At 49.9% G+C, this 18,254-nt stretch overlaps 1 protein-coding gene across 10 annotated transcripts in view; it reads right to left on the bottom strand.

Annotated features, from left to right (window-relative positions):
* The window catches only part of CACNA1B (calcium voltage-gated channel subunit alpha1 B), a 250,421-nt gene that overhangs the window by 72,931 nt on the left and 159,236 nt on the right, over window positions 1-18,254 (bottom strand). For all 10 annotated transcript variants that reach the window (XR_012094909.1, XR_012094910.1, XR_012094908.1 and 7 more), the window contains exons 21-24: window positions 7,264-7,390; window positions 4,393-4,522; window positions 3,983-4,042; window positions 2,173-2,279 (exon numbers count right to left, since the gene is read on the bottom strand). Coding sequence is in view for 6 of the 10 variants with exons in the window: in XM_073022144.1 (XP_072878245.1) it covers window positions 2,173-2,279; window positions 3,983-4,042; window positions 4,393-4,522; window positions 7,264-7,390 (424 nt within the window). In the remaining 4 variants the exon portion in view is untranslated. The remainder of the gene's footprint in view (window positions 1-2,172; window positions 2,280-3,982; window positions 4,043-4,392; window positions 4,523-7,263; window positions 7,391-18,254) is intronic.

Below are 18,254 nucleotides of genomic sequence, written 5' to 3'. Positions count from 1 at the left end.
AAGACAAACAAGGGGAGAGGGAGGGAGGGAGGGAGGGAGAAAGAGCCACAGAGACAGACATATCAACACGACCCAGAAAGCAGCAGACAGGAAAACTCATGCAGGGCACGGACAGCAAGACAGGAAGTTGGGGAAAGAAAATTCCAGGCACAGAAGCAAGCAGAAGTACAGAACCAGCGGGCCTCCATCAGGGCCCCTCCAAGAAAAAGCCAGGGCAGACCCATGTAGCTGCCTCCGCCTGTCAGGGACACAGATATTAGCAGGTTCTGGGGACTGGACCTCCCACGACCCTACTGAGGCCGAGCCAGCAGTGTCGAGGAGAGGTGTCCTCCTAAGAAGGTCCCGGTTCTCAGAAGCAAAGCCACTCTACTTGGTGGGAGGTGAGGGTGGGAGCTGAGGGCTCAGGGCTGGGTGGGATTCACTCACACATGGAGCCCTTCCCCACCCTGCTCAGAGGTCACATCCCACCACGTTCCCTGGGGAAGGCCAGCTTGCGGGGGCAGCCCTGCCCCCTGTGCTCTTCCTGGGGCTCCAGCAACACCTGGGGCTGAGCAGGGAGTGCTCAGTCACCCTGAGCCGTGTGGCTACACGGTCCCTTCTTCTCCCCTGACTGTAGCCTACACTCCAGAATCAGATCAACTCCCCGTGAAACGCTTCCAGGTGGGAAGAACCCAGCCTCCTGTCTCCATCACCCCAGTGCTCCCGACACCCACTCTCAAACCAGCTTCCTCCACCAGCTGACGGAAGAGCGGACAGGGGCAGGAGGGAGGGGATACTGTTTTGTCGCCCAGTAAATGAGGCTTTCTGGGGCAGCGTCCATCTGGGGCCTGCTCCTTTTCTCCTGCTCTGAGGCCGCTTGGATGGGCCCAACCCCTTCCCCTCCTCCTGACTGGGGGACCCCTGGCTGCAGTGTTCCCACTCCTAAGGCCTATGATGATGCTTTAGCAAAGTTCTCATTCCTTTATCACAGAAAGAGGAGACAGTGGGAACTGCAGGGGGCTGGAGTGGAGAGGAAAGAACGCCGGTCTTCCGGAGAGGAGCTGCACTGGAAGCACCTTACGATGTCCCCCGGTCCTTGGGCTCTGGCCACAGGTGGCAGTTCCCTCCCGGAGCCCTTGCTGCCCTCCAGGCCAATGGCCCCAGTCTCCAGCCCTCACTGGGGACAGCCTGCTCACCAGGAAGCTCCTCACCAAGGGCTGACCATGCCCAGTTCCAGCCCAGCTCCCCGCCCCGCTCCCAGCGGCATGGCAGGAACCCCTGGCCGGGGACTTGGCTCCCGGCAGCATGCGCCCCGATGGGGTGAAGGTGGATGAGCGGGGGGTGAGGCTGGAGATGAAATGACCCAAGAGGGGCTGCTGGAATGCTGTGATGTCAGGGACAGCGTGTGGGGGAGAGCAGGCATTACCCCACGAAGCTCCTGCCGAGTCCAGCAAGAGGAAGACAAAGAGAACAGAGTCAGTGGCGCCAGGAGCAGCCCTCCCAGCGGCTCGGAGAAATGTGGACCCTCCCGCATGTCTGTCGTCCACTAGGGGTCTTCCTTGTCTCTGGATCTCACCCCACAACACCCCGCTGTATTCCCATCCCCAGCTGTAGCTGAGCCCCTGACAATAGCCTCCATGCAGGGTCTGAGGAAGCCAACTCCAGGTCCAGCCACAGCAGGGCCAAGTACCACTGGCTTGGGAGTCAGAGACGTCTAATGCCCCAAGAGGGGAAGGCGACCACCAGTTCTGCCTTGGGCGAAAGCACCAGAGGTCTCCCCGGGTCAGGAGCAGACTTGCCTCAGAGCACGTCAAGGTGAAGTTGCCTCCAAGGACCCTGGGAGGCAAACGCTGGGCACACCAGAGGCTGTGCCACCCGGTCCCAGAGCCACAGGCCACACCAGGGCTTCCCAGCCCCACATAGTCCCCACCCCTCCAGGCAGGCGGGGATGGTCCCAGGGTCACAGGCCACACCAGGGCCCTACCTAGTTTAAGAGCCACAGACAGACCTCAGGCCCTCCTGACCCCACGCAGCCCCACCCCAAGCAGGCAGGGACAGTCCCACATAGACAGCGACAGAGCCACAGGCAGCCCAGGGAGGCCCACAGCAGGGCCTCTTCCTTCTTCCCTCACCCTCATGCCCATCGTGACTCTGGGGGCGCTCCCCAGCCAGAGCAGAGCAAACGTTACTTACGAGAAAGCAAACGCCACCAGGGCGCCACTGACCACAATGAAGTCCAGAATGTTCCACAAGTCCCGGAAATAGGCCCCAGGGTGAAGCAGCAGTCCCAAGTCGATCATCTAGGAGGGAGAAACACACTTCAGGTACATGATAATCCAGAAAAGACAGGCAGAGGCCAGGCGCGGGGGCTCATGCCTGTAATCCCAGCACTTTGGGGAGGCTGAGGCAGGCAGATTGCTTGAACCCAGGAGTTGGAGACCAGCCGGGGCAACACGCTGAAATCCTGTCTCTCAGGAAAAAGTAAAACATGGCCAGGCATGGTGGCTTATGTAAGCCTGTAATCCCAGGACTTTGGGAGGCTGAGGCAGGCAGATCACCTCAGCTCAGGAGTTCAAGACCTGCCTGGATGACATGGTGAAACTCCATCTCCACTAAAAATACAAAAAATAGCCGGGCGTAGTGGTGCACACCTGTAATCCCAGCTACTTGAGAGGCTGAGGCATGAGAATTGCTTGAACCCAGGACAGAGAGACTGCAGTGAGCTGAGATCACGCCCCTGTACTCCAGCCTGAGTGACAGAGTGAGACCCGGTCTCAAAAAAATAAAACAAAACAAACCCAGAAAGACAGGCAGAGCTAGGCTCCAGAGTCATGAGGGAGGAATATAGCTCTAGGTCCCCGTGGAAGGCTGTGTGGCTGAGAGTGCACACGTATGTGCTCACCTGTGACTTCAGTGCACCTTAGAGACACCTTCACACGCCCTGTCAGAGTAGGGAGGCACGGCCTAGGTCACACCCCGAAGGGCCTCAGTGGGCCTTTGGACCTCAATGCCATGGACCCAAATATCCCTATAAGGCTCGTGACCAGCTGAGATCCTGCCTGGGCTCCCAGCTTCCCTTCAGCCTGAATAAGACTGAGGCCTCCATCTCCATCTGCTCCTCCACCGAAGAGCTGTAGGCACACATGGGCCCAGGGAGCTCAGAGCTCGCCCAGATCCCCTGCAGGCAAGCTCAGAGCAGCAGGACGGCAGTTCCACAGACCTTCACTTGCATCCTGGCTCTGTCACTCCTGCTGCTGCAATTCTGGGACAGCACCATAACCTCGCTAAATGTCTGTAAAATGGGGATGATGACGCCCACCCCGCAAAATTTTGCAAGAGTGAAATAGCAGAGGTAACGTGTTCATGCATCTGCTGTCAGTGCTCCATACGCACACGCTGCCCTGTGTGCATGCACGCGGGCACACACACACCCTAAGCTGCACGGAAGTCACGGACGTGCAGCTGTGTGCACACTCAATCACACTGAAGGCACAGCTGCATAAACGCACAAGGGCCACACTAGTCAGACAGTGATATGGGGGGACCTCGTACCAACACTTAGAGGCAGACACGGAAGGACTCTGAATCTATCATAAGACAAACGTCCTCCTAGATTCAAGTCTTCAGCACCCACTTCCAGCAATCTTCCAACATTCTCTCTCAGGTCTCCTCCTCCCCGAGCCAATGCCACGCAGCCCTCCTCCTTTGCTGTCCCAAGAGGGAGGGCCTCCGCCCACATGTGCACATTGGAGAGCGACTGTAGCTCATGTGTTCAAGAAACCAGGGCAAGTGGAGGCCCAGGCACGACGCTGGGGAGCACTCCCAGTGGGGGAACGTAATTTCCTCAGTGAACGACAAAGCCTTTTTGCACACGTTCACGTGCTGAGCACACACCCAGTTCACACCTACCATATGTCTTAAGAGTTTATAGGAATTGTGGTTCAACCCCTGCCCTGGTCCCATCTCAAACACTGGGGTCACGAGGGGCAGCCACATATCTCACCTTTATCACCATCTCAAAGGTAAAGACACCAGTGAAAATGTAATCCAGGTATTTCAGAGCCTGAAACCAAAAGGAAGGTTACTCTCAAAGGCTGGGCTGAAACCTAAGCCAGGGTGCCCTCGGTGGCTCCGAGTTTTTCCTCGGAGTCATCCAGGAAGCCAGGAAGCCTGTGGACAACGGTTCTGGGAGGGGGTCTCCGACAAGCCTGTCTGGGAACAGGCCCCCTCTGCCGCACCGTCTTCCTGTCTCCAGACCTTCGGTCCTGCACTCCCAGGCACACAGAGACAGGAAGGAGGGGTGTCCTGTGAGAAGACAGGACTCCAGTCCCACCCCAGCCCCTTGGGCTCCTGGGAAGGCACCCAGCTCCCGCCCCACAGCCTGGCGGGGGCCCGGCCGTCCGGGCCACTCACATTGTTCCTGGGCGAGTCCGTGTGCACCGGGTCCTCAGCAGCCAGGGCGATGCTGCTCAAGGCGATGACCACGAGAATGACCATCTCGAAGTACCTCATGGTCACGATGTAGTGACAGAAGCGGCGGAGCCTGTGAGGGAACGCACGGATCACAAGGCCCACCCGCTGGGTGCGCCAGCCCCCTACCACAGGGCAGCCTCAGCCCGTCCCACAGAAAGGGCTCTGGGCTGCCTCAGGAAGCTGTGGCCCCAGAGCTTCGCTTGGTCCTTGTGGTTGGAGGTGGCAGCCAGGTGACGGAGAGTGGCTGAGATTCCTGAGAGGGCCTCCTCAGATAGGGAGTGGGGAAGGCTGCAGAACCTCATGGCAGGGGTCAACAAAGCAAAGCTCACAGGCCAGATCGGGCTGACCTGTTTGTGTGAATAAAACTTCACTGGAGTACAGCTACATCCACTCATTACCAACTGTCTGTCCATGCAGCCAACAGCAGTCTAACGCCAACAGCATCAACTACCCAGCCCTTTCACAGAACAGGTCAGCTGTGGGCAGCAGGGAAGGAGTTGCTCAGAGAGGAAGAATTTCAGCATCAACATTCTTCAGGGAGAGCAGATCTCTCTTGCCCTAGGAAAGTTCTCTGGGGCCCGTGCGGGGTGTGTGCCCTGTCCAGGCTCCCAGGGTGCATATGAACATGCTCCACACACTGCCACATTCTCGCCTTTTGCTCCAGTCCCATCTGCCTGACTCACTTGTTCAACATTACTGAGCACCTACCCATCACAAGGGCTGTGCTCTGGCGGTGCTTCCCCTGCCTCGCAGGCATGCCCACCGCCCCCAGTCCCTCTCAGCTCTTCCTCTCACCCACACCTACAAACCCCCAAGGGCCATCCACCTTAAGCGGCTGCCCACATCTCCCTCTTCCTTGAAGGGAACTCTGCCATCTAGCTCCTGCCCCTCTGTCCACAGAGCTGTTCATCCCCGGCCCACCGCCAGCCTGCTGCTGCCTCAGCCCTTGCCACTTCCCCTCCTTAAAAGGGCTGCGTTTCCTTCTAATTCAGCCGTCATCCACTCCAACTTGTGTCTGGCTTTCTGGCACTCAGCTCTACCCCCAGCTCAGATCCTAAGTCCACCTGACCATGAGACATCCCCAGCCGCCCCAGGCTTTGTAGGGTCTGCAGGCGGGACTCCAGCAGCACTGCAGGTCTCGGTGAATGCAGTGCCTTCCGCCACTGTCAGGCAGAAACTGGGTGTCATCCTCGATGTCTCCTTTCCCTTTCACATCTAATTTATCACCAAATTCTGTAGATTCTGCCTCTAAAATTCCTCCACACGCACTTAACTTCCAAACCTCACCACTATGAGCACCCTGGTCTAACCACCAGGGCCTCTCCCTGGAACCCTTACCGTCTACTCAGTGGCCTCCATCTGCAGTCTCCCTATAAAAGGGCCCTGCTGGGCTGCAATCTGAGTGCCCCCGCCGTGCACATGTCCCACGCTCCTCAGTGTGCTCCGGGATGGTGTGACCCCCCAACGCCGCAAGAGAACACCCAGCCAGCCCCGCCTACCCTTTGTGTTCCACCCCAGCTCTGTCCTCGGCTGTTTGCCGACTGCTGGCTTCTACTTCTGGGCTACTGTGAACGCTCCACTAGCTCCTCCCCTCTCCCCTCTTCACCTTAACTCTTACTCATCCTTCAGGTTTCAACCAAGATGTCACTGCACCAGCAAACCTCCATGGCCTTCTCTCACCTGCTCCCAGAACGCCAGTGCCTTCCTGTGTTTCCATTTCCACCCCGGGTCACCGCCCCCACCTGCCACTGCACTGCCAGTCCTGACATGGCAGGGTCCCTGTCTGCCTCCATTACCGCTTTACTCCTAACCACAGCAGAGCTCCCCAGACGTGCGTGTTGGATAAAAGAATGATGGGAGGGAGGAGGCAGGAAGAGGGGATAACACAGGGCTTGGTGGAAAGACAGTTAGATGGTGAAAGAAGGGGATGGACAGATTAGTAACCAACAGGGGCATGTCCACGCAGCCTTGCTGCCCTCTGCCCTCCCGGGCACCTGCCCAGCCCCTGCTCTGGCCGGGCAAGCTCTTGTGTGGCTCCACCCCTGCTCTGCCTCTCCCTCTGCCTCCTCCTCCTAAAGCTCTGCTCCAGTCTCGCCGCAGAAGCCCACCTGACCTTCTCATCTACGTTTTAGCGCCCAAAGGTCCGCATCTCCCCGCCTTGCTTTGTGTTTCCTCCCAGCACTTATCACTACCTGCATCTTATGTCTTTTACTTATTTGTCATGTCTGTTGTCTATCTCTCCCACCAGCACACAGGCTTAGCAAGGACAGGGGATCTCACCTGTTTTGTTCATTCCTAGCTATTCCCAGCACCTAGAGTGCTGTCTGCCACATCAACACTGGCTGGACTAATGGAAGCTCCGGACTGAAGAGTGGATGACGGATGCATGAAAAGTGCAGGCACGGACACACAGACAGACATGCAAACACACACAGTGCACACATGCATGGCACACAGGCGCCAGGTGTGATGGGAAGGCAGATGGATGGAAGTGTGTTTGTGAGACAGGGCAGACGGGGTCCCTGTGTGCAGAGACACACACACGCCACATAGGAGGTGAGGAGCCCGGGCCTGGAGTTCATCCCAGCTCTGCTGAGGCTGCCTGTGAACAGTCACAGAACCTCCTGTGCCTGCGTCCTCTTCTGCAGAATGAGGCCACACGGGCACGTGCCTCTGGGGACTGCTGTGGTACTCAGAGACGTTTGTCTACGTAAGCGTGCAGAATCAGTGCACGCTGGCCACTGTGTTCCCATGGGTCGCGATGCAGGGGTGAGTGGGCAGCCACACACACCGGCAGGCAAGGAGACTCACAGGTTGGTGGGGCTTAAACAGAACATGGAGCTGTACGGGACGATGGGCCGGGGGCCGCTCCTCATTACGTCATCCGCTTCTACCTCCTTCTTTCCCTCTGCTTGGCTTTCCAGGTCCACGTTACCACCTACAAGGACACAGGGCCTCCGAGTAAGGGGTGTGGTACACATAAAGTCACATCGCGTGGCTCTCTCCCAGCTCCCATGTCCCCAGCACTTGCGTCAGGTCCTCGCAGGCCCACCAGGGATGGCCTGCAGCTAAGAACACCGCTTCACACACACGACCACGGTGCACGACAGCCAGGACCACCATCTGCCGCAGAGACGTGAACAGACCCTTCCTCGCCTCTTGCTGCACCAAGGTTGGGAACAACACAGAACCCTGCACTGCCCCTGTGGCTGTGGACCCCCCTGGCTCGCTGAGTGGCTCTCGATGTGCTGAGAAGCCCAGAGCCTGGTGATACCTTCCCACTGCCTCTGCTGGGACCGTGAACCCACAGCACAGGGAGGAGCAGGGGCCAGCCCCAACCCGCAAACCCACAAGGGCTCCCTGTACCTCGTTGTCCAGTCTCCCTTGACCTGGGATTTTCTTCCTCGGGATCCCAGGAGAGGGTCCTGTGAGGCCATAGAGCTTGGAAGGACACTCTTCCCAGGGGGAACCCAGCCTCTGCTCAGGCCCTGCTCCCTCGCCAGCCCCCCATTCGTCGCCTCTTTCCCCCAGGAACCATCTTCTGCCGCTCAGCACCCCACCCCACCCCAGCCGTGCTCCCACAAATCAAACTCCCCATGGCTAACATGGCCACCAGCTTGTTGTTTTTTAAGGTAAATTTTGTTGTCCCTGCCCAGTGTTTTTTGTACAATAATTCTTCATTTTCAACTATCCTACTGTATATTTTACTTCTTGTAGGTGACAGAGCTCTTGAGACCTCAGGGACACCAAGGAAGACGTGCAGTGACTTGGAGCCGCCTCCCACTGCTGCAACTCATTTTGAATTCTTTAAAGAAATATCAAAGCAAATAGGATTTTAAAGAGCAACAAAGTGAAGGTGCTAATCGAGCGCCCACTGTGGAGCCCTTGACTGCTGGCCACTTTGAAGCCCTGCAGAGAAAGGCTGTGCCAGAGAAAAAAAAGCTTCGAGATGAGCATGAAAACAGTCAAGGCCACAGCAGTCGGGGTCTATTACCACTGAGGCTGCTGACTCCAGAGCCAAGATAACCAGCCCCCGCCCACGAGCACAAGCTGTTTAAAGCGACCACTTTTGAAATGGGCACCGTCACACTTTCCTGTTGAAAATGAAAATTATGTAATCCGAGAAAGCAATCTGGCAAAACTTACTTGAAGCCCTAAAAAATTCTACTAATTTATCAGACATTATCTGCTAAGGAAATGAAGTTTGCCCACAAAAATAAGTCTTCCCAAAAGTTTTTGTTGTAAGTTTTTTTGTTTTTTTGTTTTTAATTTGAGATAGGAGACAGAGTTTTGCTCTCGTTGCCCAGGCTGAAGTACAGTGGTACCATCCTGCAACCTCCGCCTCCCAGGTTCAAGCAATTCTCCTGCCTCAGCATCCCGAGTAGCTGGGATTACAGGCGCTCGCCACCACACCCAGCTAATTTTTGTATTTTTAGTAGAAACAGGGTTTCGCCATGTTGGCCAGGCTAGTCTTAAACTCCTGACCTCAAGCGATCTGCCCTTCTTGGCCTCCCAAAGTGCTGGGCTTACAGGTGTGTGTCGTTAAGTTCTTTTACAATAACAGAAATTATAAGATGCACAACCATAAACTGACTAAATATGCAATATTTATAAGAAGCACCATACTATGGATATTAAACATGCCACAGCTGTGTGTGGTGGCTCATGCCTATAATCCCTGAACGTTGGGAGGCCGAGGTGGGAGGGATCCCTTGAGCCCAGGAGTCTCAAGCAATGAGACCATCCTGGGCAAGATGGCGACAGACCCTGTCTCTACAAAGAAATTTAAAAATTAAAAAATTAGCTGGGTGTGTTGGCACGTGCATACAGTTCCAGCGACTCCAGAGGCTGAAGCAGAAGGATCACTTGAGGTCAAGAGTTCGAGGTTACAGTGAGCTACAATGGCACCATTGTACTCTAGTCTGGGTGACAGAATGAGATTCCATCTCTAAAATAAATGAATAATTAATTAACTTAAGTAAACTGGGAAAAAAGAATCAGTCTGGATTCAATGAAGACTTTTGTTGCTCAAAATAAATATAACGAAGATCCAGAGCTTGGATGGAACTATTTCTCATGAAATTGATTTACTACAACATAGGAAATCATATGAAAGTCATATGATCGATCATAGGGGAAAAATGTCAATTAAGTCAAAGCAGAAGAAAGAATGGAAAGGAAAAAATGAGAACTGCAACAGACTAAAGTCATTGTTGGAGAAAGGCTATTTTTAAAAAGACTTATTTGTTAAAAAAATTAAATCCCTGAAATAGGAGACAATGAAGCAAAACAGCGAGCTTTGGAGGGGAATACAGAAAAGAAGAGAGCCTTCACCAGAAACAGCCACGGGCAGACACGGCCCAGGGGCTTTACTCCTCCTAACGGCAGGCGACGGCAGCACAGGTCCCCCTTGAGGCTGAACTGAAGAACTGCCCTTTCCAGTGCAGGGGTAGGAGTGCCAAGCCTTGGGCTCACTTCAAGGTGGGGAAGCTGAATGAGAATCATCCCCAAAGGGGAGCTAAAGTAAGCCCAGACTGGCAACACCCCAGGCTTCTGGAAACAACAAATGCAAATCCACTCTGACAAAAACCTTCCTCAGTTGGCCTACAGAATCCCCACAGATGAGGGGGAATCTGGAGATAATTCAAGCTGTTATTTCCCAAGATATCCCAAGAGAAAGGATTTCTCTCCTATACATCTGGGGAGATACAAGCTATGCTCCATCCTTGGGAAAACTGAAAACGTAGTTAATTCATTTTCTGTAGGGCTTAATTATCTCACAAAACCCTGGTTGAGAAAAGGAGGATGTGATGTTTAATACTGAGTGTCAACTTGATTGGATTGAAGGATACGAAGTACTGATGCTGGGTGTGTCTGTGAGGGTGTTGCCAAAAGAGATTAACATTTGAGTCAGTGACTGGGGAAGGCAGACCCACCCCTTGATCCGGTGGGCACAATCGGATCAGCTGCCAGCAAATGTAAAGCAGGCAGAAAAACGTGAAAAGGAGCCGACGGGCTTCACCTCCCAGCCTACATCTTTCTCCCATGCTGAATGCTTCCTGCCCTCAAACATCAGACTCTAAGCTCTTCAGATGTGGGACTCAGACTGGCTCTCCTTGCTTCTCAGCTTGCAGAGAACCTATCGTGGGACCTTGTGATCCTGTAAGCTAATACTTAATAAACTCCCATATATATATCATATATATAGTACATATCCTATATATACTTATATGATATATAGGATACACTCACACCCCTAAAGACTTTATATATATAGATAGATACGATATATATATAAATATATATAGAATATATATTCTATTAGTTCTGTACCTCTAAGAAAACCCTAATACAGAGGATTAAGATTGGTCATATATGAACTCAAAACATCGCACCAAACACACCATGAAACAAGGTCACCATGACTGAAAGACACAAGAGAAACAATGAGTACACTCACTGAGACCCCTAAAAACAGCAGAAACAATGCGTACACTCACACCCCTGAAGACTTCAGATACAGGAATTCTTAGATGAGATACATAAAATAAGTAAATATAGGATGGGCGTGGTGGCTCATAACTATAATCCCAGCACTTTGGGAGGCTGAGGCGGGTGGATCACTTGAGCCCAGGAGTTCAAGACCAGCCTGGGCAACATGGAGAAACCCCATGTCTACAATAAATACAAAAAATTAGCTGGGTATAGTGGTGTGCCTGTGGTCCAACTACTGCAGAGGCTGAGGTGGGAGGATCGCTTGAGCCCAGGTGATGGCCACACGAAAAGCCCAGACGTCATCATTGTGCAATAGATCTAATGCAACAAAACTGCATTTGTCCCCCCTAAATCTATAAAAATAAAAAAAAAAAATTATTGACAGGTCAATCAAGCAAAATATTAATGAATATAAAGAATATTTGAGTAATACAACAAACAAACCTGATTTAGCATACAAATATAAAAAGCTCAGAGCTCACAAAATTAGAGAAAACATATCCCTCTGAAGCACATACAGAACAAGAACAAAGAAAAAAGCTGACCATAAAGGCCAGGCACAGAGCAACTGCAAATGAATTTCAAAGAAAACTGTCATACAGATCATGTTCTCCTAATCACAGTACACTTAAGTTAGAAATTAAGACAGAAACCAGAAACAAAGAGATTAATTAATATTAAAATTTTACATTTGGAAACTGAAAAAAAGACTAAAGAATTCATGGGTCAAAAATGATGTAGTCACAGATGATACAACTCTGTCCAAAAAAACCAAAATAATCTACAGGAAAATTACTTAGAGTAATGAGAGTTCGACAATTCCGTGGCTGAATACAGAACCAACAGATGAAACTGCTTATTATTTCTACGCAGTAGAAGCAAATAATTAGGAAAGAAAAAACTTTTAAACAATACCATTTAAAAAAACAGAATAAGCAAGGTAAAAAGACAAAAAGATATTTTCAGGATAGAAAAAAAGAGAGATAAATACAAAAGTGAGATTAAAATCCTACAATCTTCTATTTGAATTACAAAGGCCATGGAATTAATGACATATTTTTCACTCTCTCTTTTTTTTTTGAGATGGAGTCTTGCTCTGTTGCCCAGGCTGGAGTGCAATGGCGCAATCTTGGCTCACTGCCGCCTCCGCCTCCTGGGTTCAAGGGATTCTCCTGTCTCAGCCTCCTGAGTAGCTGGGATTGAAGACATGCCCCACCACATCTGGCTAATTTTTACACACTTTTGTTTTCTTCTCAGTAGAGACCGGGTTTCACCACATTGGCCAGGCTGGTCTCGAACTCCTGACACCAGGTGATCCACCCACATTGGCCTCTCAAAGTGCTGGGATTACAGGCATGAGCCACCGCATCCAGCCACTCTTCTCTTTTTAAAAAGCCCACCAAAAAGCCTGAAAGCAATAAGAACCCAGTAGCAATGACCACAGACGACTGTCTCTAAATATCTTATCAAGGAGCCAAGGCGTCTCGAGTCAGGTTCTACAGAAGCACACCGTGAGGTGGGACGGGCTCCCAGAAGAAACCAGAAGGGAAGAGAAAAGCAAGACAGGGAAGTGAAGAAGCCAAGCAAGGGTGCGCTTCAGACCAAGTCCTGCAAAGGTGGCTCAGGCTCTCACAGAGACACTCTGGGCTCTCGTCTGAACCAGAAGGTTGTCCTGACTGAAGCCAGAGAGCTGGCTGTCCTACACCTGCACCTTCCCTTCATTGGCTAAGTGCCACCTTGGGGGATGCAAACTCCCATGCACTTCCCGTGGTTCCCGTAGTCCAAGGGAAGTCTCTGAAGAGGAGCTGAAGAGGAAGCCCCTGGAGGCAAAGGCCACCAGAGTACGGGGGGTGAGAGGGTGGAATCTACAGAAATCATAGCAGTGTCCAGCGTGTGCTGCTTCTTGAAGAAATAAGCAATTCCAGATTGGGGGCAGGAACTGTGCACAATGATCCTGGAACATGCTGTCATACACGAAAACCAGAAAATTGTCAAACTCTATTCCAGGCCTGCGAGAAGGGCAGAAAATCAACTTGAAAGGGTGAACAATGGCCAAGATAGGACAATTTAAGCACCAAAAGTAATAGTGACTGCAAAGAACTGAAATACATCAAACACATTCAAATTCAAAAATTTACAGTAATAATTTGCTTATAGCTCTCACTGGTCCTATTTGTTAAAGGGCATTGATTCCTTATTTCGAAAACTTATAAATAAAGGGACATAATGAAGCAAGTACCTTGTTCAATACACACAAACTGCATTTCAGGGTAACCAAGCAGTTGATGAGGTAAGATCTTTCTTACAGACAAAGTCAAAATAACAAACACAGAAAGAATCATGAAAGTATAAATTCACCATTTTGTGACCCTCACTGAAATCACAGATCTGGGTAACAATCATCTATGTCATTAGAACCATTTGGGGAAAGACCAGTGGAGAACTTTACAATGGCAGATCAGGCTAAACCCACTGTTCCATGTTAGTCTCACCCAGAGAGACACCAGACATGACATAGCTCCTGATACCATGAGGCAGGAAGTGTACACCACCACCTAGAAGCCTTCCAAAAGAAGGGAACTGGATTCTTTCCCTCTCTTTTTTTTTTTCTGAGACGGAGTCTTGCTCTGTCACCCAGGCTGGAGGGCATGGCGCAATCTCAGCTCACTGCAACCTCCACCTCTCGGGTTCAAGTGATTCTCCTGGCTCAGCCTCCTGAGTAGCTGGGATGACAGGCGCTTGCCACCACGCCCGGCTAATTTTTGTATTTTTAGTAGAGACGGGGTTTCACCATGTTGGCCAGGATGGTCTCGAACGCCTGACCTCAGGTGATCCTCCCACCTCGGCCTCCCAAAGTGCTGGGATTACAGGTGTGAGCCACCGTGTCTGGCCTGGATTCACAATAGGCTCTAGACATCCTTTGGTTGTCACAACTAGGGGGTGCTCCTGGCATTGAGAGGGTGGAGGCCAGGGATGCTGCTAGGCATCCTAAAATGCAGAGACCACGGTCCACAATACAGCTGCAACAGCTCCCCGGCTTAGAAGCCCTGTTCCGGATCTAATTACCAGGTAACAGAATGCACTGAGGACAGAGAACTGTACCAAACACCACCACGACGCAAACAACCAAACTGAGAAATTCTACAGAACAAACCATATGTTCTCCTCAACAAATAAATGGCATGAATAAGGAGACGAATTGCTTTAAAGTAAAAGAGACTTAGACAGATTAAGCAAACTCAAATGAGTAAACCTCGTTTGAATCCTGACTCAAACCAACTGTAAAAAGTTATTTTTGAAATAACTAGTAAAATTTGAACTTGGAAGAGGTGTTAGATAATACCAGGGAATTATTATCAACATTGCTAAGTGTGACAATGCTCTCTGGCTATGATAAACCCTTAATTGTCAGAGACGCTTACTGGCATATTACACCTAAAATGATACACAAGAAAGCAAGAAGACGCATAAGTGAAACAGTACTGGCGAAATGTGGGTGACTGCTGAGGGTGGAGATGAAGCACGGGAGTTCACTGCATTTTCTCCACTTTCCCGTTATGTTTCAATTCTCCACAATAAAAAGGATTTTATTTAAGCAGCCCCAGAGAGAAGACAGAGCCATACATGGGAACAACAATTTAGACGAATGACTGGCTTCTCAACAGAAACAACAGAAGGCCGGGCGCGGTGGCTCACGCCTGTAATCCCAGCACTTTGGGAGGCCGAGGCGGGCGGATCACAAGGTCAGGAGATCGAGACCATGGTGAAACCCCGTCTCTACTAAAAAATAGAAAAAAATTAGCCGGGCGCAGTGGCGGGCGCCTGTAGTCCCAGCTACTCGGAAGGCTGAGGCAGGAGAATGGCGTGAACCCGGAAGGCGGAGCTTGCAGTGAGCCGAGATTGCGCCACTGCACTCCAGCCTGGGCGACAGAGCGAGACTCCGTCTCAAAAAAAAAAAAAAAAAAAACAGAAACAACAGAAGGCAGAAGACAGTGGAGCAGTCTCAATATGCTGAAAGAAAGATAACAAATGAGAATTCTCTATGATGTAAAACCACTTCTCACAAACAATGGCAAAAAAAAAAGACTGTTCAGGCAAGCCAAGAGAATTTACCACCACCAAACCTCACTAAAAGAAATTAGGGGGAGGTGAGCAGATCACAAGGTCAGGAGATCGAGACCATCCTGGCTAACACAGTGAAACCCCATCTCTACTAAAAATATAAAAAATTAGCCAGGCATGGCAGTGGGCTACTTGGGAGGCTGAGGCAGGAGAATCACTTGAACCCGGGAGGCAGAGGTTGCAGTGAGCCAAGATTGCGCCACCACTGCACTCCAGCCTGGGCGACAGAGTGAGACTCCATCCCAAAAAAAAAAAAAAAAAAAAAAAAATTAGGAAAGCTGTTCTTCAAGCAGAAGGAAAAAAAAAAAAGAAATCCAAATGGATGATCTGAAATATAAGGAGTGATGAAATATGAAAAGGAATAATGGAATCAATGACAAAACACAGGGAAAGAGAACAAGATAGAGAAATCTCTGTCAATTAGAAATTTAAAATCATACTTATTTAAAAAAAAAAACTCATGAACCAAACAAGAAATCTTAAACACACTTGGAAAAAAAATTAAAACAAAAAATGTAAACTTTCAATATATAACTAAAATAACTCTAAGAGTGAAACTTAAAGTTTTAAACACATTAGCAAAGTAGAAAAGCTCAATGTCATGAGCTGACTATCCAACTAATACATTGGAGAAAGAATATTACAGTACACATACACAAAGTAGAAAAAAGGAAGTAATAAACAAGAACAGAAATTAGCGAAACAGAAAACGAAAATACAGTAGAGAAGATCAAGAAACACAAAGACTGAGGCATTGATAAACCATTTAAGTGGACAAAACTTCAGGGAAAAAAGAGTTTATCAAGAGAAGGAGGGAGGGAGGGAAGGCTATCAGAAATATAAAAGTGGCCACGGGCCTGGTGCGGTGGCTCACATCTGTAATCCCAGCACTTTGGGAGGCAGGTGGATCACGAGGTCAGGAGATCGAGACCATCCTGGCTGACATGGTGAAACCCCGTCTCTACTAAAAATACAAAAAATTAGCTGGGCGTGGTGGCGGGCACCTGTAGTCCCAGCTACTCAGGAGGCTGAGGTAGGAGAATGGCATGAACCCTGGAGGCGGAGCTTGCAGTGAGCGGATATTGCGCCACTGCACTCCAGCCCGGGTGACAGAGCGAGACTCCGTCTCAAAAAAAAGAAAAAAAAAAAAAAGTGTCCACAACTACAAATCCATCAGAAACTTAAAAGAGAATACGAAACTGGTTCCTACAGATATTGGCAGTCATCTTTTTCTTTTCTTTCTTTCTTTTTTCTTTTTTTGAGACAGAGTCTCACCGTTGCCCAGGCTGGAGTGCAGTGGTGCGATCACAGCTCACTGCTCACTGCAGTCTCCACCTCCCGGGTTCAAGAGATTCTCTTGCCTCAGCCTTTCAAGTCACTAGGATTATAGGCACCCATCACCATGCCCAGCTAATTTTTGTACTTTTAGTAGAGATGGGGTTTCACCATGTTGTCCAGGTTGGTCTCGAACTCCTGACCTCAAGTGATCCATCAGCCTTGGCCTCCCAAAGTGCTGGGATTACAGGCATGAACCACTGTGCCCAGCCAGCGGTCATCTTTTTCTTGAGATGATATAAGATAATGAAATGCCTACATGATGAGATGAAGTGAGGTGAATGACAGGCATTGTGATGTAGGTGCAAAATTCCAGAAGTAATTCCTACGTTTTAAGTCGTTAGCTGTTCTAAGTATCATGATGAAACCCCACACAGTTCTACTCCGTCCCACCTGGACTTCATTAGTCACTTAACAGCCATCTTGGTTCTGAGGTTGGCTGTCATGGTATTGCAGTAATTATGTTCAAGTAACCCTTATTTTCCTTAATAATGGCCCCAAAGTGCAAGAGTAGTTATGTAATAAATATTTTCAGATCACAGTGGACCTCGGATAACAGAAAGCTAGGAAAGTGAAACCATGGATAAGGGGGGACTACCATATATAAGATCCTTGGACATCATATATAAGGCAAACATAGGATTCTAAAAGGTGGAATGAAGAAGGAAAACATTGGCTAGGGACCTTGGGACCTGAGGAATGGCACAATAGTAAGTTTCTCATATGAGTTTTCTTTTATGCCTCATATATATCCTAGATTTGGTACTAGTGAATCCAACAACCCAGAAATGCCAATAGGTACAGATTTTTTAAAGGCTCAATAAACCCAGCTCTCCCTCATGAAATGACTAGGAATGAGACAGCCTAGTGAGATATAAAACTTATAGACAATAATCACAAAACAACAGCCAAACTACACACACACATACCAAAAAAAAACCAAAAAAACAAAAAACTATGACCCTACCTCCACTTACACCAGCAGAAACTGGGTGGGGAGCCTAGACTTCCACCCTCACCACCATCCCAAAGCCCCTGCTAGGGTGGTCTCAGAGACAGCCAAGTGGGAGCAGGGACTTTCATCCCTATCGAGTGGTAACAAGACCCCCAATACACACAATGCCAGTAGAGATCACACAGGGGGCCTAGACGTCACGTCTCACCCAGCAGGAATGAGGCACCCTCTTCCTCCTAGCTCAATGGAGCAAGCCCTAGTGGAAAGTCAGGACTTCTACTGCTATCTTGAGGTGATAAGGTCTATCTCCATTGTGTCAAGGCCAGCCAGATGGGGAACAGTAACAAGATACTCCTATCTCTCCCAGTCAGGCTGGTATGAATGGAGGCCTAGTGGGGAGCTAAAACTCCCAGCCTAGCCTAGCAGTAATGAGTAATCCTTCTCTCCTAGAGTGTCAATGGAACTCAAGTGAAGAATCTATACTTCTATCCCCACCTGTCAATAATGGGGCAACTCTCTACAACCCCTGTAATATGGTTTGGCGTGTCCCCACCCAAATCTCACCTCAAACTGTAATCCCTGTAATCCCCACGTGTCAAGGGAGGCACCAGATGGAGGTAACTGGATTTTGGGGGTGGTTTCCCCTATGCTGTTCTCATGATAGTGAGTCTCACAAGATATGACAGTTTCATTAAGTGTCTTGCACTCACTCTGTCTTGCCACCCTGTGAAGAAGGTGCATGCTTCTCCTTTGCCTACCGCCATGATTTTAAGCTCCCTGAAGCCTCCTCAGCAATGTCAAACTATGAGTCAATTAAACTTCTTTCCTTTATAAATTACCTGGTCTCAGGTATTTCTTCATAGCAGTGTGAGAATGGACTAATATGCCCCGCTAC

Source organism: Chlorocebus sabaeus, chromosome 12, assembly GCF_047675955.1.
Source record: "Chlorocebus sabaeus isolate Y175 chromosome 12, mChlSab1.0.hap1, whole genome shotgun sequence".
NCBI classification, from domain to species: domain Eukaryota; kingdom Metazoa; phylum Chordata; class Mammalia; order Primates; family Cercopithecidae; genus Chlorocebus; species Chlorocebus sabaeus.
The sequence above is the reverse complement of the archived record's forward strand: the minus strand, read 5'-3'. Positions and strand labels throughout refer to the sequence as shown.